The sequence below is a fragment of the Apodemus sylvaticus genome, chromosome 9 (genome assembly GCF_947179515.1).
Source record: "Apodemus sylvaticus chromosome 9, mApoSyl1.1, whole genome shotgun sequence".
In the NCBI taxonomy this organism is placed as follows: Eukaryota; Metazoa; Chordata; class Mammalia; order Rodentia; family Muridae; genus Apodemus; species Apodemus sylvaticus.
In genome coordinates, this window is record NC_067480.1 from 79,632,064 (window position 1) to 79,659,453 (window position 27,390).

The following is a 27,390-nucleotide window of genomic DNA, read 5'->3' on the forward strand; positions in this document are numbered from 1 at the left end:
CCTAGTCTCCAGTTGACCGAAACCAGAGTTTGGGATTTACCCACGTGGGTCTCATGAGGGTAACTCCTAGGCAATGGAGTAGGATCCGGAACCGGAAGGAGATATGTCCAGGCTAGCTCAGGCTCTACAAGGTCACCCACAGCTCCATCTGACCTTGAGACTAATCCTTCAGCTCGGCTAGCCTAGTGCCGTCACGACCACACCATTTGATCTTCTTTCTTTCTCTGAACATTAATTGCTCCAATGTCGATTTGATCTCATTCTTCGAAGAGGAGAAAAATTGTAAATTCTTTTTAATTAGGCTCCTTTAGACTTTTAGGGCCCTTTGAGGGGAAGCCATTTGAGTCCCTGGCAAAGAGGCTTGGAAATTAAGGAACTAAGCAAAACCTATGGAGACCCTGTCCAGGTTACTTCCCCTTGCAGGGAAAGGGTCTAACACCCCAGAACCTGGAGCAAAGTGTGTCCTGAACACTACTAGAGAATAGTGAGAGACAGGAAAGGAGGTGAACCCCAAGTTTTGACTTCCAGCCAAGGTCCCGTGCTCCCTCTCTCATCTGTTCCAACATAAGTCCAAACGGGTGCGTTTCCCAGAGCCATAAGGATACAGCTTGGTCTCCAGCTAGTCTGTAGCTACCCACACCGGGCAGAATGTTGAGGGCCTCACTAGAAAACGGGCCAGCCAGAGCAACACACCCTAGGGAAGCCGCCAGCTGAGGGCGGACCTGCCCACACCCACCATCTTTGCTGTTCAGACTGCAGCTGGAGGCATGGGTCTAGACCAGCATGGCTGCAGCGCCACCACGTGGCCTTAGTGAGACAATGCCCTCGGCCCCAGGCCGGCAAGGTTGTTTCTTTGGCCTCGGAATCCAGAACCTTCAGATCTTTCATGGAGCATTTGAATTCTTGATCCAGGAAGGGGTCCACTGGGCTGGTTTCCCCCGCCCCCGCCCCCCGTCGTGGACTGAGGACGCACCGCAGAACCAGGACAACACACTACAAAGCACAGTGTTTACTAAAGGCACAAAGTGGGAGGTCTGGGGGTGGGGGTGCTCACCACCCTGAACCCAGACTCCTCTTCTGGCCACCCCACCCTCACACCACCAGGGGAGAGCTGTTAGCACCAAATGGGGGTGGGCGCCCCGCTTGTGGGGGAAATCAGGCTGGGGGGACGGGCTGGGTGCCATCTAGTCCCAGGAAGGCAGGCCTGGGCACCCCCAGACCAGCTGCTGCCTCAGAGGTACTTATACCCCCTTCTCCAAAATGTCCTTCATGGAGAGCCCAGGCTCAGGGGAGGGGCTCCCCTAGCAGGGTTTCTTCTTATTCGTCTTCCGCCTCACCTCTGTTCTTCCCCATCACGAGCCATCACTGCCGCCAGAGGAGGGGCCCGAAGCCGAGGGGGAGGGCTTCTCCAGCCCCATCGAAGCCGAGGGGGAGGGCTTCTCCAGCCCCAGCGGCCGCCGGGCAGGCACTAAGTCCAAACGGGGTTGGGGGAGCAACCAAGGGGAAGGAGAGAGGCAGGGGAGGCGGCTACTGCACACCAAGTGCAGCCTGAAGGATGGGAGGGCTCTGCCCAGTCCTCCCAGCCCCCAGGCAGCCCCTGCTCCTTGGCACGGGGGAGGGGGGCAGCCGGTGTCACAGAACATCCCCCTCCTCCATGCTGAAGCTGCTCCGGCGGCTGCTGGCCTTGGAGGCCTCAGGAGACATGGTAGAAAAGAGGGGGTCAGAAGCCAGGGGGAGCAGGGAGTCATCTAGGAGCATTAAGTCCAGATCCTTCTTAGACAGGTTGGGGAACGGGGAGCCATGCTCTGTCCCCAGGGGATCTGGGTAGCCTGTGGGCCCCTCATCGCCCCCACCCCCAAAGCTCAGGCCATGGCTGAAGTCCAGGTGATGGAACGGAGACTGTGGCTGGGCGGCGGAGGGCAGCGGAGCCTGGGGAGGCAGAGCCGGCATCGGCTCGGGGTCGGGGCCCTCAGGCCCCAGCATCAGGGCCTCCCCTGGGCCATCTTCACTGGGCAGCTCTTGCTTCACCACCTGTTGGGCCAGCTCGGCCATATTCACACCGGAAGGTGAGGTGGTGGGAAGGCCATGCACGCGCGCCTGCATCTCCAGCTCCTGTTTGGGTTGAATGGACTGATGAGATACACATGATATCATCCCCAGGCTAGCCCTCCATACCCTTGATAACAGTACAGGCTAGCCCTCCCGGTAGCCCACTGCACCACTTGCCCCATCTCCTGTGACACCTCAGCTGGAGGAAGGGAGAGCGGAGAGCAGTGTGAGCCTAGGCCCGAGCTCCCGAGGCTGCGCAGTACAGACGGCAGCCCACGAAGCCGCCATGGCCGCCTGGGCCAGCCTCCTCTCAGAATTTTAAATTGAGCTGGGCGGTGGTGGTGAGAATGGAAATTATCAAAACACACCGCGTGAATTAAGGGTGAGTTCTCATCCACCAAAGTTCAATTTTTGTTGGTGGAGAAGTGACTTCCATCACCCAACACCAACAATCAAAGTTTAAGACCTGTGATCCAGGCATACTTTGTTTAGAGCAGTGGGTCTCAACTGTTGGGTCTCAACCCCTTTAACAAACCTCTATCTCCCAAAATGTTTACATTACAATTCATAACAGTAGTAAAATTAGTTATGAAGTAGCAACAAAATAATGTTGTGAGCCCGGCAGTGGTGGCACATGCCTGTAATCCCAGCACTCTGGGAGGCAGAGACAGGCAGATTTCTGAGTTTGAGGCCAGCCTGGTCTACGGAGTGAGTTCCAGGACAGCCAGGGCTATACAGAGAAACCCTGTCTTGGAAAAAACAAATCCAAAAAAACAAACAAACAAAAACGTTGTGGTTGGGTGTCACTACAACATGAGGAATTGGTCGCAGCGTCAGGAGGGTTCAGAACCACTGGTGTAGAGGACCAGCCTTCGGCGGTCCTCAATACAGCCAGGAATGGGAGCTACAGCTCTGGCAGGGCCCTGACCTCAAGGCCTCAGTTCTTAAGTCTGCCCAGCCACTGGATTCCCAGGGCTGCCTCCCAGACACCCAGGGCCGGGTACTTAGTCCTGCTTCCTCACGGTTAGGCTCAGTGTGTAGCACTGTCCAAGGATATGTGAGCAGAAGTGACTGTAGCCCCCGTAAGGGTGACCTACAGAGTCACACACAGTGGCAGGGCCCTGTAGTCATATGGCGTGGGAGCAGACACAGGAGAGCCATGATTCCCAGGCCAGTCTGCTCTACAAAGAAAAATGCTGTCTCTCAAAAAAACCTTTTTTTTTTTTAAAGCAGAGCAACACATGGCTAGTGGGTTTTAAGAGAATTAGACCAGGCTGGGTATGGAGGCGCACGCCTTTAATCCCAGCACTTGGGAGGCAGAGGCAGGGGAATCTCTGCGATTTGAGGCCAGCCTGATCTACAGAGCTAGTTCTAGGATAGTCAAGGCCACACAAAGAAACCCTTTGTGTGAGATCTTTGAATGAGAGAGATAGACAGACAGACAGATAGGCGGAGTGTTGTGTTAGATCTGTCTGACCTCCAGTGTGGACTGCAAAATGAGGGTCTCACAGAAGGGAACCCGCCGTTATATGCTGCTTGAAGGACTGGGGTTCATTTTTCATGAGACACCCCATCCTAACTGATACAGCTTCCTTTCCCATGGGTCATTTCCAAGTCTCCAGATGTTTATGCCCTGCCCCAAGACCTGGTAGCCGGATCAAATGGGCGAGGGCTACCCAAGGAGTCCCAAGGCCGGGACAGACCTGGATGCGGAGCCACAGCTGCTTGTTGGTCACCTCCAGGCGCCGAGAGTGGTTCTCCAGCTCCCGGGACTTCTGCAGGTCCTTCTGCATCCTCCGGATGTAATCCACAGAGGCCTTGAGGATGGTGCCCTTATTCCAACGCACGTCCCTGCAGCCACAACCAGGTGGGGTCAGAGGGCAAACCCAGAGGCCTGGCCAGGGCCCTCTGACGCCCCTAGGCTTAGTTCAGAGTCCCAGCTGCCCTCACCCTGCCCTGCCCTTGTGCAAATGTCCGCAGAAACGTCCAGCTCCTCACTAATCCTTGGGCTGATTTGTCTGATACCCATGCCTAGCTTCCTGCCTTCAGCCCTCCTGGCCAGCATCTCTCTCCTCTCCATCAGTCCACAGCCCTCCACACACTTTCCCAGTAAGGCCCCTTCTCCAAGAAGTCCCCTCCTTACCCCAAAGCCTCCCTTCCTAACAGAAGCAGTCTTGACCCAGCAGAAGCAGGAACCTTTTCAAACAGGCTTCCTCCATCACTGCCCTTGGCAATTGAGAGCTGGCAGTGCCTACAGCCACTGCCCTTAGCAACTGAGCATTGGTAGTGCTCATGGCCGCTGCCCCACCCCCCACCCCATCCCCGCCCTGCCCCGCCCCGGAACCCCGCTCACAGGTCGTTGGCCTTGGGGATCAGCATTCCCAGCTCCTTGATCCGGTCATTGATGTTGAACCTGCGTCTTCTCTCAACTACAGTTTAAGTAGAGTCCAGAGGGTATGGTTAGAAAGGTGGGACCCCTCCACACACACACCTAAGCAAAGTCCCCCAACCTAAACTGGACACCCCACAGAAAATCTGTTTAGAATACGAGGCACCCAAGGCCCAGTGTAGTGACCAGGCATTTAATTCCAGTGGGTGGGAGGCAGAGGCAGGTGTATCTCTGTGAGTTCTAGGCCAGCTTGGGCTGGCTATACAGAGAGCTCCAAGGCAGCCAGGGCTAGTTAGAGACCCTTTCTCAAAACAAAACAAAAGAGAGACCTCGGAAAGCTGAGGCGGGTCTGGGAGCAGTCTAGATAATCAGGGGGCGGGGTCAGGAAACCAGTTCAGCTTCTAGTGCGGGCTGCCTGGGGCAGCCTCCTCTGCTCCCGGTGCCCCAGGCCTCAAAGACTGCAATCTGATAGACTGGAAAATTCATGAATACTGCTTCCAGCGGCCCCTCCCACTTTCCTAAAAAGCCTGGAAGGAGTGGGGGAGGTTCACAGCCTTGGAGCATGTGGGTGTCCAAAGCTGAGGGCACAGATAGAGGGGCTGGGGTGGGGCTGAGGCAGGGGCTGGCTCCCCAGCCTTGAGAGCGAAGACTCACTTAGGTTGTGATTGTCTTTCTTCTGCCGCTCCTTGGCCAGGGCCCGGCTCTCCGCATCTGGAGGCCAGAGAAACAAAGAGGTGGTGAGAAAGAAGGGAGGGAGAAGGGGAAGAGGGGGAAACCCCAAAGGTACAGGGAAGAGGACATACCTGTGAGCTCTCGCTTCTGAGTCAGGTCGGCAGGGCAGGAGCTGCTGGTGACACCTACCAGGGAAGCTGTGACCTGGGGGTCACTGCTGTACACGTTCAGGTGGCTGCTGGACAGGGGTAGCTGTGAGGGCAAGGGTAGAAGAGGGCTTGGTGAGTCCTCACCTGGACCCATGGTCCCAGCTGCTGCCGGTTGAAGTTACCAGAGGCAGCGTGTAAGTCTTCCCAGAGGAAAGAAAGTGCAGCTCCACACAGCCCTGCCCTCAGTAGCCCCCAGCCAGGGCGAGGATAGGACCCGGCACAAGCCGGGATGGAGCAGGCTCTTTTTGTAGAAGTCCTAGGGAGGGGCTCAATCCGCTTGGGAGTTTGTACAAGAGCAAGCTCTGCTGGGTCCTACCACAGAGCCAGGCAAGAGCCAGTCGCTGGCGGAGAGACCCACTGCACAGACAGGAGCCACTCAGGAAGACTGAATACATAACTGCAGGACCCTGCTTCCTGGGCAGTCACCTGGCAGTGTCACCAGGGCACAAGGGACTGCCTGCCTCTTCCTCCTGGCTCTCTCGCGGTGACACAGGACGTTCTGCCGGAACCCAAAGAAAGGCAGTAGCAGGACTGCGGCCTCTGGCAGCTCTGCCTCTCAGAAGCAGCTCTTGCCACCCTCTTTTTTTTTTTTTTTATTTCTACTTTATGTTTAATGTTAAATTTTGTGTATATGTGGGTTAGTGCAGGGATCACAGAGGCCACAGGAGGCCTTGGGTCCCTGGAGCTTGAGTTACAGGTCACTGTAAACCTCGGACAAGGGTTTGAGGAACCAACCTGAGGTCCTCTGAAAGCAGTCTGACCTGTTAGCCACCACACCATCTCTCCAACCCCTCCCTCTCTTTTTGTCCCTTCTAATCTTCCCATAACCCTGTGGGTAGATAGTATCACTGTCTTTTTGCAAATGAGTGACAGGGGGTGTCAGAATGGGGTGGGACTTCCCAAGGTCATGACAGAAACCCCAGGTTTCCTGATTCCAAACCAGGCTCCTCATCCGCTGCCCACAGAATGATCAGGCAGACAAGACTGTCTGAGGGAAGCGCCCTGTGGTCCCAGAGGCTCCAGCCTCTGCCTAGCTCTGCCTCTGAGCACTGGAATTATGCATCCCCACACTTGACTCAGTTCTGCTTGGACCCTGAGTCCCTGTTACAGTATCAATGGAGGTGATTCTTGCCTCCACAGAGGCCTCAGCTCTGCCTTGAGAATTCTCCCCAGTTAGGGATCCACTGTGTGTGCCATCCCGGCCCGGCCCGTCTGGCCCATCAAGTACCGTGTTAGGTATCTGCATCTCGGGGTTGATGTAGCCCAGCACGCTGTCCAGGCGCATAATGTTGTCGATGACATCATCAAACTGGAAAAGAGAAACGTCCCTCTGGGGATGGCCCACCTGAAGAGGGGCAGCTGCTCCCCTGCCCCAGCACCACCTCACCCAGCCTGCTCATCTAGAGGAGGAGGAAATGGACCTGAGACGGTCCTACAGCTGAGCCTAAGGCTGCTTTAGGCTTGTCCCCAGGAATCCCCTTGACAGGGAGTTCTTGACACACTTTCCCAAGTTGGGAGAGCACTTCTTTCTTCTGTGAGTCCACCTTTCCCCAGCAGAGTTGCAAGAAGACAGTAAGTCTCTTCTGACTAGGACTCTGTCTCCCTCGGGCTAGAGCGAGCTCAGTAGAGACACACCCTCACTCCTGCGGTAAAACCAGACAGTTCCCAGACAACTGACACGAAGCCGGAAACCCTCACTCACCTCTTTCTCCGGATTGGAGCTGATATGCAGCATGGCCATGGGACTGTTGGGGGCACTGTTGCCAGCCGAGGTGGACAGTACATGTCCAGCCCGCACCCCAGGGGATGCTGCTGGGGGAGGCTTTGGGGAGCCTTGGGCCGGGCTGACATGGGCAGCAAACTTGTTCCCGTAGGTCTCGGACAGGTACTCCCGAACCTTCTGGTGCTGGGACTGCTGCAGGTGGTAGGAGGTGGGGTTCTCCAGGTAGGACTGCACCTGGGGAGGGGAAGGCACAGCTGTGGAGGGGGCTGGGACTCCTCCACAGCGAGCAGGGGTGGAAGAAAAGGCGGGGGCCTTACCTTCAGCACCTCCCCGGGCACAGGTGGAGGCGACTGGAAGTGGACTGGGGTGTTGATGGCTGGGGTAGGGGGCCCTCCCAGCTGTTGCTGCTGCTGCTGCTGCTGTTGCATGTAATGCATGACGGCTTGCTGCTGCATGCGCTCTCGCTGCTCCTCCTGCTGTGCCTGCTCCCGCATGAGCTGCATGCGCAGCCCAATGCGCGACGCCATGGCGGCCGCTGGTTCGGGTTCCCTGTAGTCGAGGGGAGACAGGTCCATGAGGTATTCATCATCTTCGTGGTCTTTAAGCACGGGCTGGCCTAGGTACGGTTGCTCCCATTGTGCGTAGGGAGAAACTGAGTCCGGACAGAAGGGATTTGCCCACGACCACTGAGCAAGCTGAGCCATGAACCCGAGTTCCCTGACTTCCAGACCAGAGGCGAACGAACACTCTGTCCCTCAGTGACTGCAGGAGTCCACCTGACCCCTCGCTGTCACATCCACATCCTGAGTATTTCATACCTGGCCTCCGCTCCATCCTCCTCTCCTGCCCCTCCCCAGGCCAGCCCGCACCACGCCTCCTGAGGGCCTGAGGAGTCTCCAGATGCTCTTCCGTGCTCCTCCCCCACCATCTGCTCACCGGAGCGCCCGCCCAGTCAGCTCCGGCCCAGCTCTCTGCTCCCAGGTCATCAGAACAAAAGCCTAGAATCCTTAGACCCAGTCTAAAGGGCCCGCTGTAATCTGCTGCACCCTCATGGTCCCCTTAGACCTCCCGTCCCCAACACACGTTCCTCTCCCTTCCCTTCCCCCTACCCCAGCCACACCCCCAGCCTTAAACCATCCTCCAAACACTCCAGGCACGCTTCCTCCCCCGCCTTTGCACTTGCTGTCGCCTCCACCTGGAATGTTCTTTCCACAGATACCATCGAGGCTCACTTCTCCTCCTTGAGAGACTCAAATGTCACCTAAGAGTGTCATTTTGGGACCACTTTGCTAAAACGGCCACCACCTCGCTTCTCAATATCAGATGCCACCATCTAGGACAGGACATTTTTTGCTTATTACATTTGTTATTGTTCTTCGCTGTCTGTCCCTTACTAGGAATGCAAGTCCCCTGAGGGGACACATTTCATCTGTTTGTTTACTGCCAGACCTTCGGCCTCTAGCCGCTGGGCCCTGGGAGACAGAAAGCCAAAGCGTGAAGGGAATGAGAATGAATATTATCCATGAGCCAGGCCCGGGAGATGTACCCTCCCCTGGATCCCAAAGTCTGGGAGAGAAAGGGAGGCTCACAGGCAGATAAGACCAGTACAGAAAGAACCACCTCAGGACTCCTCAACGCCGGCAGCTTGACCCACTGTGGGAAGGTGTGGCTGAGGTCCAAACCAAGGCTAGGGGCGGGACAGGGTGAGTCCAGCAACTCGGCCTGCTCTGTCTCTAGCTCACCAAGTGACAGTAGTCATGTCCCTTCTCCTCACTAGGCCACAAAGGAAAGAGCAGAACCCAGTCACTTCTCAGGAACAGTCTAAGAATGACAGGCCCTGGGCCTGGCGGTATCTGCGTCCGTCCGTGACAGCACAGTTAGAGACTGGAGGGATTTGGCAAGGCACGGCTTCATGGCTGAACATCAGCTTCCCCATAGGGCTGGTGGGTCCGAGGGCTGGTTCTTCACTGTGTGCCCTGGGCAAGCGCTAACCCTGGAGCCTCAGTTCCCTCCTCTGTAAACGGTATCTTCCTCTGCATTCAGGGGAATAAACTGTGGGCTTTGTGCAGTGCCTGGCAGTCTGAGTATGTGAGACTGGCACAATCTAGCTAGAGTCTCCAAACTGGCATCCAAGGCCTCCATCAGCCCGGTTTGGAGGCCCTTGCTCGACTACGGTCTTAGAGGCACAGTGCAGGACAAAGCTTGGACCCCACCACAGGTGTCTGGTCTACCCCCACGTTGGGAAGAAGAGGCCTGGGGCCAGAGTTGTTCCTAGGTGTGTAACTGGTTGATCCTGGGCCAGGAGTGGAGCCCAGGTCACACACCTGCAATCAAGACTCCAGCCACTATGTAAGCGGGTGCCCTGCAGCATGCCGCGGCCATCACTGCATCTCCTCTCATCCTCTGCCCAGTGAAGGGGCCTGAGCAGCCCATGCTCTACAAGGAAGCCCCCAACAACCCAGGCGATGACACCCCACCCTTCCCCCACCCTGTAGCAGCCACCAGCTGCAGTCTCCACTCCCTCCCATGACCCCTTCTCTAGCTCCTAGAGAGCAGTGTCCCTGTCTCCACACCACACCCTATCATACTGGAAAACAGACCCCTAGCTCTGACCAGATGCGGCCCCACACATCCCCTCAGCCTCTCCTCCATGGACAATCCAACTTCAGATGGCCAGTGGGATCCAAGGCGCCTGGCTGTGCCAGCCGGCTCAGGGAGGGCTAGGGAGAAGGAGGCCCTTGTTCCCCTGACAAAGGGTTGGCCTGGCTACTTCAAGGACCCACTAGGCCCCCTCTGGCTGCATCAACCTCAGCTCTCTGTCTGTGAAATGGGCCTGGGAATCCATCCCCTCCCCTACGAGCATCCTGGCATAGTGTCAACGGTGGAAGTCTAGCTGACTGCTGGGCGTCAGTGACCACTGAGAGGAGGCAGGCAGAAAACACTTTCCTGCTCCTGGGCACCTCCTGGGCAAAACTATTGCACCCCACATTCCTTATGGCAAATCTCTACCCTCCCCCACTGGGCTTGGGAGAATGGGGGAGGTGTCAAAGGCTAGTGAGGACTGGGGAGGAAAGACCCCGTGTGCCAATCAGCCTCAGTGCCTCCCAGCCAGGAGGAGACAAGAGACAGGGAATGCCCCAAGTCTATGTCCCTCCCTTCCTGCCCTCAAAGCCTGGAAAGGGCCCACTGCAAAAGCCCAGCAACATGGGACCCACCGGGCCTCTGTGCACAGGAATGGATCAGGGCAGAGTTTTCTCCCGCCCCCTACCCCGGATACCACCAACTCCTCAGGGAAGGCTCAGTGGCCCCAGAAAGTCTCTGCCTCTCCTGTCTGCACATCAGGTCCCATCGAGTACCTCCAGCTGCTATCTGTCCCGGTCCAGACTGGTCACAACACAGTGGGCTCCCCAGGCCTGCAGACTGCCTTCTCTGAGCGACATGGGACTTTATTAGTGTGCCTAGCTTTCCTGATCCCTGCAAAGCAAACAGGTATGGCACCACATAACTCTAATCCCAGCACTGGGGAGGCAGATGCAGGCAAATCTCTGTATCTACAGCCTGATCTACAGAATGAGTTCCAGGACAATTCATAGTAAACCCTATTTCTGAAAGAAAAAAAAAGTGTCTTCCTGTGAAGCTGTGAGATTCCCAGGAAAGAGAATGCAGGAATGCAACCTGTAGGCATTTGGCAACCAGAAGAGAGGGTCCGTCTCCTCCAGTTTCACCAGCCCACCAGCACAGGGACTTCCCTCACCAGTCATTTACTTCTGAGTATTTCAGCTGGGCAGAACTTTCCCTAAGGAGATGAGTGGAAGTCAGGGTAGGAGAACAGAGACACGTCAGAGGGAAGTCTCGGATCCAGGGAAAGAGATATCAAAGATGGACCACGAAGAGGACAGAAGGAGCAGCGAGAGAGGAGGAGGAAGAGAAGGGGGAGGAGCAGGAAGAAGAGGAGGAAGAGGAGGAGCAGGAGGAGGAGCAGGAGGAGGAGGAGCAGGAGGAAGAAGAGGAGGAAGAGGAGGAGCTGGAGGAGGAAGATGAGAAGGAGGAGGAGGAGCAAGAGGAGGAGGAGCAGGAGGAAGAAGAGGAGGAAGAGGAGCAGGAGGAGGAGAATCCCTATAAGGCAGAGACTGGAGATGATGGGCAGAAAGCTGAGAGGACCCTGACGCTCAAGCTAGTCTGGAAGGAGAGGCCTACCACTGTAGAGATTTCCAGGGCGGAAATGGAGACACAGAAGAGAAGAGACGGGTCTCAAGTTGCACAGCTAGAGCACAGGAAGTAGACCAATGGATGAAGATAGCCCAGCCCCACCTCTACTTTAACAGGCTACTCAGGGCTCCCTGGCACAAGAACCTGCTCCAAATGGGGAAGAGGCAAGTGGGGACATGTTTCTATGGTTTCCTCCCCACCCTTCCCCCACTTATGCAGCACATAACTCTCCGGTATGATTATGTGTGGCTTGTGAGAAGCAGGCTAGCTTCTAGAGGCCAGAGGGACCCCACCTGATTCTGACCACATCTGATCATGCATCTCTGAAAAGAAGTGCCCCGTCCCCAAAGGTCGTCTTGCCAGGACCAAGTTCTGCCCCATTCAGAGCAATGATTGTTAAGCTAGGCGGGACCATGAGTGACAGAGGCACAAGTGTGACCCAGGCTGCTCTTGAACTCACTACATCAGTACTGAGGATGACCTTCAACCTCCGATCCTCCTGCCTCCTCTTCCCAAGTGCTAGGATTCCAGCTGGGCACCACATCTGTTTTCATGTGCTGCTGGGCATCCAACTCAGGGCTTTCTGCATGCTGGGCAGGTACTCTACCAAACAAGCTCCGTCCCTAGCACTGTTTTGAAAGACAGGGTCTCACCAAGTTGTGTAGGCTGGCTACGAAGACTTGATCCTCCCGTCCCAGTCTCCCACAAGCGGGGAGGTATTTGTCACCCACACTCAGCGTCCTGGGAAATTTCCGGCTTTGTAGGTAGCACCTTTAAACCCTGGGTCCTAGGCACTGGAGATGTAGCTGAGTAAGTAGAGGCAAATCCCTGGGCTCAGTCCCCAGCACTGCGAACTGGCCATTGTGGGACTCGCCTGTGATCAGAGAATGCAGAGGCAGGAGAAGCTTAAGGTCATCTTTGGCTACACAGGGACTTTGAGGCTAACCGCATGAATCCTTGTCTCAAAGATTAAAATAAAATAAACGTTGGATTACAAAGCTGCAGCCCTTGTGGTCGGCCACTCAAGGACAGCAGTGATGAATGTCCCCTAGCAGCACCGTGACCAGAACATAACTAGACGCTACCTAATGTCCACTGATGAAAGAGAGAAAGAGGCTGTGCACAGTGCCAGGCATGGCGGCCACGGCTTTAATCCTAGCACTCTGAAGGCTGAGGCAGGAAGATCTCTATGAATTCCAGGCCAGCCTGATATAGGAGGCAAGCTTCAGGCCGCTCCCCCCTCCCCCCCTCACCTGGGAAAAAGCTGCGCACAGCCTTTCGGCATCACTCAGCCACTGACCCCACACACAACTGCCACAGGCTCTCACAGATGTGTTGAAATAGAGGCCAGACTCAAATCCCAGGAGCCAGGCTGGGTGTGGCGGCGCATGCCTTTGATCCCAGCACTCAGAGGAAGAAGAGGCAGACATATCTTGTGAGTTCAAGGACAGCCTGGTCTATATTGCAAATTCCAGGATAGCCAGGGCTACATAGAGAGACCCTGTCTCAAAAATCCATACCACCAAAAACAACAAAAAGCAGAACTGCACAAAAAGTCCCATCTAGGAATGTGTAAGGCTCAAACCTAGGGACAAAGCCACTGTGTGAGAAGTCGGCAGGACCCAGTTAGCCTTGGGGAACTGCCGGGAGGGACATAGAAGGACTCTGCAGGAGGGGACCAGGAATGGTCTGTGACTCCTGCAGGTGCAGGTGAGCTCGGCTGACCTGTTTATGAGCACAAGCCCAGCTGCTCAGATCCAAATTGTTCTTTCTCCCTCTCTCTCTCTCTCTCTCCCTCTCTCTCTCTGAAGTTCACTGAAGGGGGAGGTGGCCTTACACAGCTTGCCTTCACCAAGGACCCCAGCCCTAGCGTGCCCACGACAGGCTCCCTCAGCACAACTGCCAGGTCACTCCTTGGGGAACCAGCAAGATGGCTCCGTGGATAAAGGCACCTGTCAGCAAACCTCAAGTCCTGAGTTTGATCCCCAGAACCCACAAAGAAGAAGAGAACTGACTCCCACAAGTTGTCTTCTGACCTCCATTTATACACTCCTGCACGCACGTGTGCTCACACACACACACTACAAAATTTTTTATTATTATTACAAATGTTCACTAGCCCAAGGAAGTAATTATATAGAAAAAAAATCAAAGCAGTCTCAAGAGCCAGATGGTGGAGGCACATGTCTTTAATCTCAACACTCAGGAAGCAGAGGCAGGTGGGTCTCTGAGTTTGAGGCCAACCTGGTCTACAGAGTGAGTTCCAGGGCAGTCAGGGAAACAAAGAGAAACCCTGTCTTGAAAAAAAACAAAAAAACAAACAACAAACACAAGGACTGGAAAGATGGCTCAGCAGTTAAGAGCACTGGCTCCTGAGTTCAATTCCCAGCAACCACATGGTGGCTCACAACCATCTGTGATGGGATCTGACGCCCTCTTCTGGTGTGTCTGAAGACAGCTACAGTATACTCATATACATAAAATAAATAAGTCTTAAACAACAACAATAAAACTAAAATGGTCTCAAGATGGGCGTGGGGTCCTTCCTGTGCTCCCAACACTGCAGAAGTCAAACAGGAAGATTAGTAAAAGTTTGAGGCCAGCCTGATCTATGTAGCTGAGTTTCAGGTCAGCCTAGGCTACATAGCAAGAACCTGCTTTTAAAAGAGCCTGTTGTTCTTCTGGGAGACCTGGATTAGATTCCCAGCACCTGCATAGCAACTCAGCTGTCTATAACTCCTGCTCTAGGGGGTCTGATACTTCCTTCTGGTCTCTGGGCACCAGGCACACATATGATGCACAGAAATATACGCAAGCAAAATACACATAAAATAGGAATCAATAAGCTCTCCACGCCCAGTAACAGGACTGCTCAGTAAATTAGGGTGCACCCCACTGGTGTGCTATGGCAGACACCATGAGGTTATGTGAAGGGACACGATGTCAGTCACAGTCTTATGTGGAATCTGTTCTCACCTAATGGTGTGCTGCGTTTACAGTGTGTGACACATGCACCTCTTGGGAGGAAGTACACAAAATTATGACTGGCTTTTGTGGACAAAAGCATGGGTGTCAGTGAATGTGTGTGTTTTAAAGACTGTGTCTGTGTGTTGCGTGTGAGAGTGCTTGTGTGCTCATGTGTGTGCACGTGTCTGAGGAAACCAGAAGGGATGCTGGATCTGGATACAGGTGGTTGCCAGTTGCCTGAAGTGGGCGCTGGGAACTGAGCTTGGGTCCTGGGGAAAGATCAGCAAGTGTTCTTTTTTCCCCCCTTTTCTTTCTTTGTTTGTTTGTTTCAGTTTTTCAAGACAGGGTTTCTCTGTGTAGCCCTGGCTGTCCTGGAACTTACTCTGTAGACCAGGCTGGCCTCGAACTCAGAAATCCACCTGCCTCTGCCTCCCAAGTGCTGGGAGTGTGCATCACCACACCCAGCTGAGCAAGTGCTTTTAACTGCTGAGCCATCTCTCCAGCCCCTACTTTTTTTTTTTTTTTTTTTTTTTGAGACAGGGTCTCTCTTATAGCCCAGGCTGGCCTCAAACTTGCTGTGTAGCTATTAATCCAAACTCTTCCTGCTTCCACCTCCTAAATTCTGGGATTTCAAGCAAGCACTGTACCCCTGGAGCTTCAACCTGATTTAATTTTTGTAGTTCCTTCACAACTACAGTAGTCCAGGAGACAAACAGACAGAGAGACTCCAGCTTGATAAAGCCACATTGCTGATATCAGGGCTGGGGCCTGGCGGCCTGGCTTTTCCGGGGCTAGGAAGCACCTCCGTCCTGTATGTGCTGAGTGAGGGTAGCCTCCTTTGATTTGAGGGGTCCCCTTGAAGAAGTAGCTTACGCATCAAAGGGTTCAGCAGCTGATCTCATTTATATAGCCCAGAGCCAGGAAGGTGTCCAGCAACAGTCTGGAACCGCCAAACATAGGAGACAGCTACCCTTCTTCAAAGGGCGGAGCCAGCTTCCTGCATTCCCAGAAAAGCACATGTCTGGTAGCTGAAACCGCAAAGTGTGAGCCCAGAGCAGGGGCGCCTGCTTAAATCATTTGTTACAGGCCTGACTCCATAGTGGGGAGATTTCCTCTCTCCTCCAGTCTAGTACAGCCACACATCATGTGGGAGCTGGGGAGCAATCCCGAGGAAACATGGCCCTGGACAAAGGCCCCGGGCAGGGGAACGAACGCCAGAAGCAAAGGGAGGAGTCCTGTTGGGAGAGTGCTCTCTCCTCTGCAGCCTCTGCTGCACGAAGGCCGGGTGGCATGTACAGTGCTTGTCTAGCACGTATGAAGATCTGGGTATGATCCTGTACCTCATAAACCAGACACCCTAGTGTACACCAGAAATCACTGCATTCTCCTGAGGTGGGCTCAGAATCAGAAGTTCAAGGCCAGTCTAGGCTACATGAGACCCTGTCTCAAAGAGCAAGGAAAGTGTCAAATCAGCACAGATATCCACACAATGACCATACCCAGGATGGCCACACAATGACCATACCCAGGACATGGCCGCCTCTACTATAGAGGCAGCCATGGGACTCAGATAGAGGCTGCAATGTCCTCACAGGACTTGGGATCAGAATGCAGTGGGTTCAAGTGTCAGTCTTGGCCTTGACTCAATATCTGCCTCAGTTTCCCTACCAATCAACCTGGTTTTGCTAGTTGGAGCCAGCTTCCTCACAGAGTATGCCCAGGTTAGGGGAAAGTGTGGGCACAGAGAGGTGTCAACACTCCTGTCAGCCATCTGTCTGAGCTCAGGGGTAGGTAATGTTCCTGAATAAGCTGTGTGTGTGTGTGTGTGTGTGAGAGAGAGAGAGAGAGAGAGAGAGAGAGAGAGAGAACATGTGTGTATGAGTGTGTAGGAGAGAACATGTGTGTGTGAACATGTGTTTGTGCATATGTGTGTCAGAGAGAGAGAACATGTGTGTATGAGAGAGAAAACATGTGTGAGAGAGAACATGTATGTGTGAGAAAGAGAGAGAACATGTGTGGAAAGAACATATATGTGTTGTTTGAGAAAGAGAAAATTGTGTGTGTGTGCGCGCGCGTATGAGAGAGAAAGAGAGACAGAGACAATGTGTGTACGTGTGTGAGAGAGAACATGTGTGTGTGAGAGAGAATGTATGTGAGAGAAAGAACATGTGTGTGTGTGTGTGTGTGTGTGTGAGAGAGAGAGAGAGAGAGAGAGAGAGAGAGAGAGAGAGAGAGAGAGAGAGAGAACACATGTATGTGGAGGCCAGAGATTGACATCAAGTGTCTTCCTAAATCATTCTCCATTTTGGATTTTGAGACAGGGTCTTCACTGACCCAGAGCTCACCAACTGACTAGTATGGCTAAGCAGTGAGCTTCCGGACCCTCCTGTCCTGCCTCCCAGTTCCCCAGCACTGGGGTGACAGGTGCTTGCCACCATGCCTGCTTTTCACTGGGTCCTGAGGACAGAGGCTCTGCATGTGCACTGGGATGCTCTCATCCCTAACAAATAGATAAATGTAAACTTTAAATGCACAAATCTGAAATGTGTCACTCATAAGCTTTACACCATGCCCTTCCCCCATGCAGTCACACGTAAGGTGGATAGAAAGCACCTGAGGATCCCCCGAGGCCTCATTCTGAACGCCTGTCCTCTGACCTGTGGCACCTAGGCTGATAGTCACTGGTCTCCAAGACACTCAGGAGCTGTCATGCACAATATGGCCGGTCATTAATTGACTTAGTGGGAACACGTAGCCTGGGCCTGCCTGACCCTTACAGGTAACAACTGCAGGTCCAAAAACCGAGTGACATGTAGAGGCTCAAAAAAGGGGGACGGTGACAGATATCAGTGCAGCACCCCACAACTGTGCCAAGAAGCACCGGTACTGACAGGAAGCTCAGCCGGGCATTCATTGCTAGGGCTGGAGGCTGGGTGCACTCAGAGGCCTGTCTTTGAACATGTATGTATCTGTGTGTGATATGTGTGTGAGTCTGTGGTGTATGTGTGGTGTGCGTGTATAAGAGTCTGTAGTATGCATGTGAGTGTGGTGAGCATATATATGGGTATATGATGTGAGTGTGTGGTGTGCATGTATGTGTGGTGTGTGTGTGTGTGTGTGTGTGTGTGTGTGTATGTGCGGTATGTATGTGTATAGTGTGTATGTGTGTGTGTGGTGTATGTGTGGTGTGTATGTGTGGTCTGCATTTCTGTGAGTGTTTGGTATGTGTATGGTATGCATGTATGCAAGTCTGTAGTATGCATGCAATGTGTGGTGTTCATGTATGTGAAGGCCAGAGGTTGACATCAGGAGTCTTCCTCAGTCTCTCTCCACCTTATCCACTGAGGCAAGGTCTCTCAGTTGAACTCAGAGCTCACTGATCCAGGCTGCTCTAGCTAGCCGGCTTGCTCAGGGATCCTGCCTCTACCTATCCCAGGTGCTGGAATTACAGGCAGGCCACCACACGGATCTGGCATTTGCAGGAGTTCAGCAGGGTTTGATTGCAGGAAAGGACTTCATCCGCTAAGCCATCTCTTCAGCCCTGTTTTATGTCTGAGATACAGGGACTTGAACTCAGGGTCTCCCACACCCCCAGCAAGTGCTTTATCACTGAGCTACATAACCCCAGCCCTCTTTTTACTTTTTATTTCACAACATGATCTCTCTGACTTGAGCTGGGATTTTATGGAGCAGTGCTTCCAGGCCTGGCCAGAGGCTTGTTGCCCAAGCCCTGAGCAGAGGTGCTGGTGGGGGAGGGGAGGGGAGGCGAGGGAGCTAGGAGCATAGCATGAGCTTCCCCTCAGCCTCCAGTCCTCAACCCCAGGCCCCAGCTCACGGTCCACAGGAAAGGGTGGGAGCTGGCACCTCCTGCCTGGCCAGCCTGTGATTCTGTGGCATAAGGAACAGCTTCAAAGGCAACCCCAGACCAGAGAGACGCCTGCCCTGTCCCTCAGGGACCAGCTGGACTCCTGTGTAGGGAAAGTGACTGCAAGTGGGAGGGTGGGGGAGACAGGAAGAGTATGTAGCCTGCCTGTGCACAGGTGGGGAGCGGAGATCAGGAAGGTTCTTGGGGCATGCTGGGGTCTGACCCAGACTCCACATAGACTCTGTCTCTGCTTCTTGCCTGTACCTGTAGCTATCTCTCTCTCCTCCTCTTCTCCCACCCCCAGCCTTTCTTCCCTCTCTCCTATGCCTTTGCAGCCTTAGCTTTCCTTGGCTGGCAAGCCACCTGTCCCCTTGGTTGGAGAGGGAGCAGGGACTGAGCCTCCTTTCCTTCCTGCTCTGTGCCCTGGGCTAGCCCACTCCTGTGCCCACTGTTCTTTGTCTCCTGCTCACCCGTCAGGATCTCCGCTACCGCTTTTCCCGTTCTTCAGAACCTGTCTGCCTGTCCATCCAGCCGACTTCTGGGAGAGGTGCAGAGGTCTCTGCTGTGTTTGTCAATAACCCCACATGATCTCCTCTCCTGTGAGCACTGCCGAGTCCCTTCTGAATGCACGGCGTCACAGTTGACACACGGCCCACACCAGACCCTCTGTTCACCCCACAAACAAACACCTCATGAGGCAAACAGCAACATTAGCAAAAGAAGAAACTGAGACTCAAAAAGGAAAATGTCCTGTCTGATATCACGCTGCAGGGTAGCGAAGGTAAGTCTACAGCTCAGGCCTTCCCAGAGTGTCACCAGTAGCTTCAGCATTAGAACAGGGGCACAGAAAAGCCCCTCTGCTGCTGCCCCTTGTACCCCCCAGTCCTGCTCACTTACCCACACATGCTACCCTCTGTGAACCCTACAGGAAGTCCCTATAAAGGTCTGGGCACAACCTCTCTGGCTCTCTTGGAGGCTATCAGACTCAAGCATACCCAAGCCTTCCAGCTAAGAAGATACAGAGCCAGGAGCCTTAGGGACCATCTATCTGATCTCACTCGGGCCATTGATGTCTGGGGGAACACTTCAAATTGTCAGAGAGAATGTGATTACATGAGATAGATTTGGCACTCAACACGGGACAGGAGCCTAGTGGAAGAGCGGAGGGAGGTTTAGCTCTCGGATGGCTTTCCAAACAGGAATGGGGCCTGAAGACAGAAGAGGGGGACTCCAAGACCAGGACCACAAGTCCCAATGCCCTCTCTGGGCCACCGAGATACCTGAGCAGCTTCCCTGCAGTGAAAACGCAGCTGTGTTCACAATGGCAAGTTACAAAGGCCCCAGCAATGCTTGCCCAGGGCCAGAGGAGGGATGAAAGAAGCCCATTGGGCAAGACCTCTGGGTGATTCTGGGCAAATCATACTCACTCGGGGCCTCGGGTCCCTGGATGAGGCTAAATGGGGTCTTTATAGATTCCTGGCCTGGCCTGGCCTGGCATACAGAAGGTTCTGGAAGCATGGATGTATCCGTGGTAGATAGGACTGCAAGCCTTAGATGGGAAGAGCCAGGGCTGCCTTCCACACTCATTCCCCAGGATTCTAGAAGCCTTCTCCAGAACTGCAAGAGCCTTGGGAGCCAAGCCTGCCTGTTACCCACACCCCAACTCCTCCACCTCCAGTCTCTAGGACACTTTCTTGGCATTAGAAAAACTCCTTGTCAGCTGAGCAGTAGTGGCACACACCTTTAATCCCAGCACTTGGGAGGCAGAGGCAGGCAGATTTCTGAGTTTGAGGCCTGCCTGGTCTACAGAGTGAGTTCCAGGACAGCCAGGACTATCAGGACTATATAGAGAAACCCTGTCTCAAAAAACAAAAAAGAGAAGGAGGAGGAGGAGGAAGAAGAAGAGGAGGAAGAAGAAGAGGAGGAGGAGGAGGAAGAAGAAGAAGAAGAAGAAGACGAAGAAGAAGAAGAAGAAGAAGAAGAAGAAGAAGAAGAAGAAGAAGAAGAAGAAGAAGAAGAAGAAGAAGAAGAAGAAGAAGAAGGGAAGAGAAGAACTCCTTGTCAAATTCATAGCAACTTCTAGCTCTGGGTCCAAGGCCTGGCTCTGTACCAGCTCCAGACCCAGGCCTCCCTCTATCTTCCTGAGCTGTTAACAGCCCTCGGGGATCCCTGTCACCCCATCACACTCCTTGAGTTTGGTGGAGATTCACAAAGCACTCCTGGCTGTACCGGTGGCCAGGGTCTGCCCAGGCTCCTGGGTCCCTCGGGTCTGCAATCCTGGCCCTCCCCGAGCCCCTGCTGGCTCCCTCCTCCCCATGGCCAACTTATAGCTGTGAGGAACCGACTTCCTCTGATCCGTCTAAGTGTTTCAGAAACAGCCTCTTAACTGCAACAGCCAGGTTCTGCCAGGTAATGAACAAAGACAGGGCATGTTGCAGGAAGAGAAAGGAAGGAGAAAGACACAGCTAGGCAGCCCCAGGGCATAAACTGCCCACCACCGTCCACCATCATCATTTCTCTGAGAGCTGATGTACACAGCTCACGCTGAGTGGCTGTATAACGCTGATTTAACCCTCCAAGCAACCCTACCAACCTGCGACAGGTACTACTTTACAGAAGAGGCACAGAGGGACTGAGGACATGCCTAAGGTCACATGTCATCATGTGCATCATGCAAGGAGGTGATAGAACACTCTACCCCTGAAGCCACATACCCAGCTGCCTCCCAAGCACGCACGCGCTGCCTGGATGTCTGCTTGGAGTGTGCATAAGGAAGGAGGTGGGAGCAGGGTGCAGCCCTCGCCCAGAACTTCTCTCCACTCAGCCTCCTCATCAGACTGTCGTCCCACGTCCCACGTCCCACCTAAGGGCCACCAAGGACCACGCCTTGCACTGTACTTCTGACAGTCAGACCCAGATGGAGTGCGATCTCACTTAGCTCTGAGCTTCAGAGATAGGATATGTACTCTGGATCCTTCAAAGCTGACGTCAGATCTAGCTTTGCCTCTTACCAATCATGTGATGGCAGGCAGAAACACAACCTCTCAGCCTCAGTTTCCCTATCTGTAAACAAATGCAGCTAAGAGTAGACATGTAGCTGGCATGGAGGGAGTGATATGAGAGCCAGCTTCCAGCCCCCCCCCCATATCAATTGCAGTTTAGACCTAGGTAAGGGTCTTTTTATGTCCTTACTTCAACATGTGATCAGATGGGGGTGATGTAATCCCAGCACTTGGAAAGTAGAGAGGGGGGATCAGGAATTCAAGGTGATCACCAAGTACATGGCAAGTGTGAAGGTGGCCAGGGATACATAAAACCCTGCCTCAACTACCCTCTCCTGCTCCCGCACGCACACACACACACACACACACACACACACACACACGTATCAGGATTCATAGTGTCACACTCCTGAGTGCTAGTTAGAAGAGCAGAGGTTCAGGGCTCGGCCCCAGAGACAGAGGCTACATCCCAACAACTCTCCCAGATCTATACAACAGTAAACAAAGAGACTTTACATGCTGACCTCTGAGGGTTTGGTCACCTGATTCCAAGAGTGAAAACTGGGGACAGGAAGAAGGAGAGAACAGGGTGGTCCAGGCCCTAGAAGAAAGGTCCAGCACAGGTACAATCTCCAACCGAGAACCAGGGCAAATAGCCCAGGAGCCAAAGTGTATGCAGGCTGGAGTGAGTGCAGGGGGCTGGAGTGAGTGCAGGGGGGCTGGAGTGAGTGCAGGGGGGCTGGAGTGAGTGCAGGGGGGCTGGAGTGAGTGCAGGGGGGCTGGAGTGAGTGCAGGGGGCTGGAGTGAGTACAGGGGGGCTGGAGTGAGTGCAGGGGGCTGGAGTGAGTACAGGGGGCTGGAGTGAGTGCACGGGGGCTAGAGTGAGTGCAGGGGGGCTGCAGTGAGTGCAGGGGGCTGGAGTGAGTGCAGGGGGGCTGGAGTGAGTGCAGGGGGCTGGAGTGAGTGCAGGGGGCTGGAGTGAGTGCAGGGGGCCTGGAGTGAGTGCAGGGGGGCTGGAGTGAGTGCAGGGGGCTGGAGTGAGTGCAGGGGGCTGGAGTGAGTGCAGGGGGCTGGAGTGAGTGCAGGGGGGCTGGAGTGAGTGCAGGGGGGCTGGAGTGAGTGCAGGGGGCTGGAGTGAGTGCAGGGGGGCTGGAGTGAGTGCAGGGGGGCTGGCAGCCTCATCCACAGCTGGCCCAGTGCAAGAGGCACCCACACCCAGTGTTTATGGGCCAGCAGAAGGGAAGCTGAGATTTTTTTCTGAGATTTGGTCAGGACAAACTGCAAGAACACCCACTCATACCTACACCACTGCAACCACACCCTGTCACAAGCACACCACCCTGCGACTTTGCCCCCTCAGGTAGATTCTGAGACAGAGGGCTCCCCTGATACACAGAGCATCAGGACACTCAGACCCTGCAGCAGGCCAAGGAGCGCCCCCTCCCCGCTGCCTTTAATCTCTCCCACCTGCCTATACCCCCAACTCCCGCTCACCTAAGATGGGCAAGGATCCACATTTGACCCTCTTTCTCAGTAGAGAGAGCGAGATGCCAGGCCAGGCTGCTGAGAGTCAGCAGCAGACTCACACTCTCACCTCAGGCTCCCCTGACACACAGCCATGCCCAGTACTTACTATATGCTCTCTCAAGTACTCACTCGCACACACATGCACACACAGACACACAGGACAATGGCAGTTGTACCGGGGCTCCAGCCACAGGGCCTCAGGAATGGCCCTTGTCCACTCTCTCCAGGGACAGGTGACACACCTTACCTCCAGCCCCCCATCATCAGCCCCGTCCCCACACCCCACTGACCTCATTCACAACTGCAGACTGGACTTCTGGGAAACCCAAGCTCATGTGGGCACCATAGAAACCCCAAATTAGGGGCCAGAACCCCAAACAGGCCTAGCATTCCCAAGAAAGAGCCTCTGGTTCTGGGGGGCAGTTAGGACTGTTGCAGAGAGTTGATTTCACAGGTTCAGAAAAGGCCTTTGGCCCCAAAATATCTTCTGAGTGAGGAAATCCCCTCCCCCACCGCTCTGAGACTGACTGCTGGGACAGGCTCCCACCTGAAGTTCTAGTCAGCTCCCTCCCGGGAGCCACAGCTGACAGCTGGCCTGAGAGTTGGTGAAAGACACAGAACAGGGCAGGGCAGGGCGGTTTGGGGTCATTACCCTGTCAGCTCCCACCAGGAGGGGGCGCTCTGCCCCAACACCCACCCAGGGACTAGTACCCTAGGAACCAGCACCTCGCAGCCAGCAGTCCAGACACGAGATTTTAACACCAGCTCATACAGACTAGGGAAACCAAGTACTATCCAGACTGTCGCCCTGAAGAAGACAATGTACTGAAGACCAGGAGAGGACAGGAGCCCTGAGAACGAGGCGGTGGTGGGGCTCGAGGGGGAATTAACCGGGTTCCAAAATAGCACAGTTGGTTTTGCCTTGCTTCACCCGGCACAGTGTCTGGCTGCTTCTGCTTTCGATCTGACTCACGCCTGCTGGGGGCAGGAGAGGGTGGCCTGTACGGACTGAGGCCACTGGACGACCACAAGCAGTGGTCTAGAACCCTCAGTGGAGGGGCCCTTCTCCCCTAACTCCACGCCTTCTCCTACCCTACCCAAGGTACAGTTGGCTGCAGGGAAGAGGCCCTGGAGACTCCCTTACTGAGGGAGCTATCCCAAGCTAGCCCACCTGGGTGTCTCCAGGGATGTCAGCTGTCTGACCCAGAACTCAGCCGTGTACCTGCCCTGCTGGGAACACTCGAGGGCCTCTCCACCCACCAGCCAGGGGAGCCAGAGGACACTAGCCTGAGGTGAAAGCACTTTTCAATCAGCATCATCCCAGTGCTGACCAGACACCTGCAGCACCTCCCCGGGGCCACACACAGGTATGAGAGAAACGTGGAAGTCTTTTTTCTCCCGCCTCTACCTTTCATTGGCCCTTAAACATCAGCCTTTTGCCCTTCCTGAGAGACAGAGAGGACCCTGAGCGTGTTGGGGTGGGGATATGATGCTGTGATTGTCTTTATCTCCGCATCCTTCTCTGGGACTCAGCTGCTCCATTCCCCTCCCAGAGGTGCCATTCCAACAGCAGCAGTTTCCCCACATAGGCAAGGGGCTTAAGCCCAAGCCTGAGAGAGGACCAGAAAACCACACCCAGCAAAGGACACCTTATAGCTCCTGAGCAAAAGCTCTGTCCGCGGCCAGCTCATCTGGGCCTGGAGCCAGCATGGCCACCCTCTCTACAATGGGTAAGGGGAGGTACAGTGGACCTGGAGAGGAGATGCTCTTAGTAAGCAGGAGTGCCAGAGGTGAGGTGGGTGGCCAACAGTGGCAGACATGTGCCAGATACCACCACCAAGACACCCAACTGTGACCAAACATCCAAAGGGAGGAGCTACAAGCAACAGCTAGGAAGAAAAATTAAAGCCCTAGGAATCCATGTGCTGTACTTGTCCAGTGGAGATGTGTGAGCCCCAGCCCTGCCTCAGCCCTGCCCCAGCCCCGCCCCAGCCCCACCCCAGCCCTGGTTTCTGCCCTTCACCATCTTCATACTGGGGGTTTTCTTACCCAGCTTCTCTTGTAGCCATACTGGCTTCAAACTCACTATGGAGTTGAGGATGACATTTATCTCCCGATCTTCTGCCCCTACGTCCTAAGTAAGTACTGGATTACAGGCCTGAGCCACCAGGCTTGGTTCTATGTGGGGCCGAAGATCCAACCCCAAGCTTCAAGCACGCTAGACAAGCACTCCAGCAACTGAGCCATAACCCCGGCCTACCACTCCCTCTTCTGATTCTCTCTCCCCAGCTAGGGAGGCTCCCAACTAGGTAGAGCCCCAGAGCATGAGGTTGGCAGGGCTGGGGTAGACAGAGGTGGAACCAAAGGTTAGTCCTTCTCCTCAAAGCTGACATGGAAGATCCTTCACTAAGAACAAACGGGGGTGACTTGGCAAAACTAACTCCCACACACCTCACGTGCCATAAACTGCATCTTATTCAGATGGTCACACAAAGGGAAGGACACCAGAAGGCTTGACCCTCCTCCACTATTGACTAATGGACTGTCACAGGTTAGCTGTGGGCCTGGAGAGGAGGCAGGGGCAGCAAAAAAAAAAAAAAAAAAAAAAAAAAAAAAAAAAAAAAGGACTGATGGCGGTTGGGGACAGCCTCAGGAATTTGATGGGGACTCTTAGCAGGGTATGGAGGCACAGGCCTAAAATCCCAGCACTCAGGAGGTGAATTCCAGGACAGCCAGAGCTACACAGAGAGACCCTGTCTCAACAAACAAACAAATAATAATCATATTTTTTTCACTTTAGAGGGGACTGTTGGCTTCAGGCTATGTGCCACCCAGCAAGGTCACACATCTTCCTAGATGAAAACATAGCACCCTGGGGGCTCACTTGGTGAGGTTAGTAAAGAACCAGCCAGTGTTGGGAATGCACTAAACACATCTTTGTACACCAAGGGAGAGAGTCTGCCAGCTTCCCCCTTCAGTCAACCGGATTGTGTAGATTCTCTACGTCTGTTAGACATAGACTGCACCACGGGGCCTGGAGGAATGGGCTACCTTGGACACAGACCAAAGGGAGTTGTAGGAAGAGGGCTGGGCTGACCACCTGGCTGGGTTTGGTGAACCCCGGAGAAGCCGCTGAGGGTCTAGCCACATCCTCTGGCCCCACATCTCTGGCCACAAGCAGTCCACCTAAGCACTAGCACACGCAGCCAGCCCAGCTTAGCATCCTGCCAGTGACCCCATGTACCCTAGCCGAAAATCCCAGGCCTTTCCTGGATAACCTCAGAGCATAATCTAAGACCCTCCCCTGTGAGAGGGAGCCAATAGCACACCCCCGTAATCTGCATTGTGTCAGATTCCTGCCCTTCCAGACTCATGGACCCTACTTTCCCTGGTAGTCCCAAGGAAACCTCCCAAATAAACGATTTACAGCCACATTCTTTTGTCAGACAGTAGGAATCTGGACTGAAACTAAGCTGCAAGCTCTCAGGTTTAGAAGGGCCATTTGCAGATGAGCCAGTGACAGGTGACTTCCCCCGGGGACCTGAGAAGCAAGGATGTAAGAGTCAGTCACTGGAGAAGACGGCCAAAGCCAGATGTAGTGGCCAAATGTGTACTTAGAACTTTCTGGCCATGGGCAGGTAAGACTGCCCCTGGATGCAGGAATTGCAGAGGTCAAGAGAAGAAACCGGGCTTACTAGAATAATTGCAGAACACTAGTGTCAGGTGGTTCCTGGCTCTAATTGGCAACTGCCAATGGGATAGGAAGCCTGGCACTGCCTCCACCTGCAAGGAGCTTCTGGGGCAGAACTCCAGAGCTAGAACTCTATAGAAAGGTAGCACACTACTCATTTGATTACACTGCTGCTGTGCTTAGAACTCAGGGAGGAAGCGCTCGGACACCAAGGGACACCATACCATTTGATTCAACATTACAAGCACATATTTTGTGGCTGGAGAGACAGTTCAACGGTCCTTTTTATAGAATGTGTTTGTGTTCAGAAGCAGATTGAGCAGAATCTCAGACCCATTACTCACTAGTTGTGAGAGCTTTATCAGTGTATCTCGTTGAGTAGAGTTCTGGTTCCTAATGTATAAATGAAAATAACCTCCATCCTGGAGAGTTCTGTATAGACCAAGTGTAAAGTATATAATCCAGCATCTGGCAGACGGAGTGCTCAATAAACCTTGAGAGATGAACACATTCATTCATGGACGGATGGATGATTGGATGGATGGGTGGATGCATGGATGCATGCAGAGATGGATGATGGAAGCATGTATGTATGTATGTATGTATGGATGGATGGATGGATGCATGCATGCATGGATGGATGCATGGATGGATGGATGATGAAGCATGTATGTATGGATGCATGCATGCATGGATGCATGGATGGATGGATGGATGGATGATGAAAGCATGGATGGATGGATGGATGATGAAAGCATGGATGGATGCATGGATGCATGGATGGATGGATGGATGCATGGATGGATGCATGGATGCATGGATGGATGAGTGGATGCATGGATGGATGGATGCATGGAGGGATGGATGATGCAAACATGGATGGGTGGATGGAAGAATGAATGAATAAGTGGGTAGATAGGTGGATATATGTGTATATGATGAATGTATAAACAGATGGGCTGATAAATAAATGGATGAATAGATGAGTGGATAGATTGACATTATCTATATAGAGAAAGACAAACATAAATGATGGTTGTGTAACATATGGATGAATGAATGTATACAGTATTTTTTCAAGTTGTTT

The 27,390-nt window shown here is 53.8% G+C and overlaps 1 protein-coding gene across 6 annotated transcripts in view; it reads right to left on the reverse strand.

Annotated features, from left to right (window-relative positions):
- Positions 1–994: 994 nt before the first annotated feature.
- Tfeb (transcription factor EB) overlaps positions 995–27,390 on the reverse strand; it is a 54,321-nt gene continuing 27,925 nt past the window's right edge. For 3 of the 6 annotated variants that reach the window (XM_052192561.1, XM_052192562.1, XM_052192559.1), the window contains exons 2-9: positions 7,360–7,591; positions 7,022–7,276; positions 6,548–6,628; positions 5,242–5,362; positions 5,093–5,149; positions 4,403–4,478; positions 3,753–3,900; positions 995–2,112 (exon numbers count right to left, since the gene is read on the reverse strand). In XM_052192561.1, coding sequence (XP_052048521.1) covers positions 1,633–2,112; positions 3,753–3,900; positions 4,403–4,478; positions 5,093–5,149; positions 5,242–5,362; positions 6,548–6,628; positions 7,022–7,276; positions 7,360–7,569 — 1,428 coding nt within the window. In that variant the 5' untranslated portion in view covers positions 7,570–7,591 and the 3' untranslated portion in view covers positions 995–1,632. Of the gene's footprint in view, positions 2,113–3,752; positions 3,901–4,402; positions 4,479–5,092; positions 5,150–5,241; positions 5,363–6,547; positions 6,629–7,021; positions 7,277–7,359; positions 7,762–22,902; positions 23,081–23,159; positions 23,183–27,390 lie in introns of those variants that run through there. The other 3 variants (XM_052192563.1, XM_052192560.1, XM_052192558.1) reach the window with 3 other exon arrangements.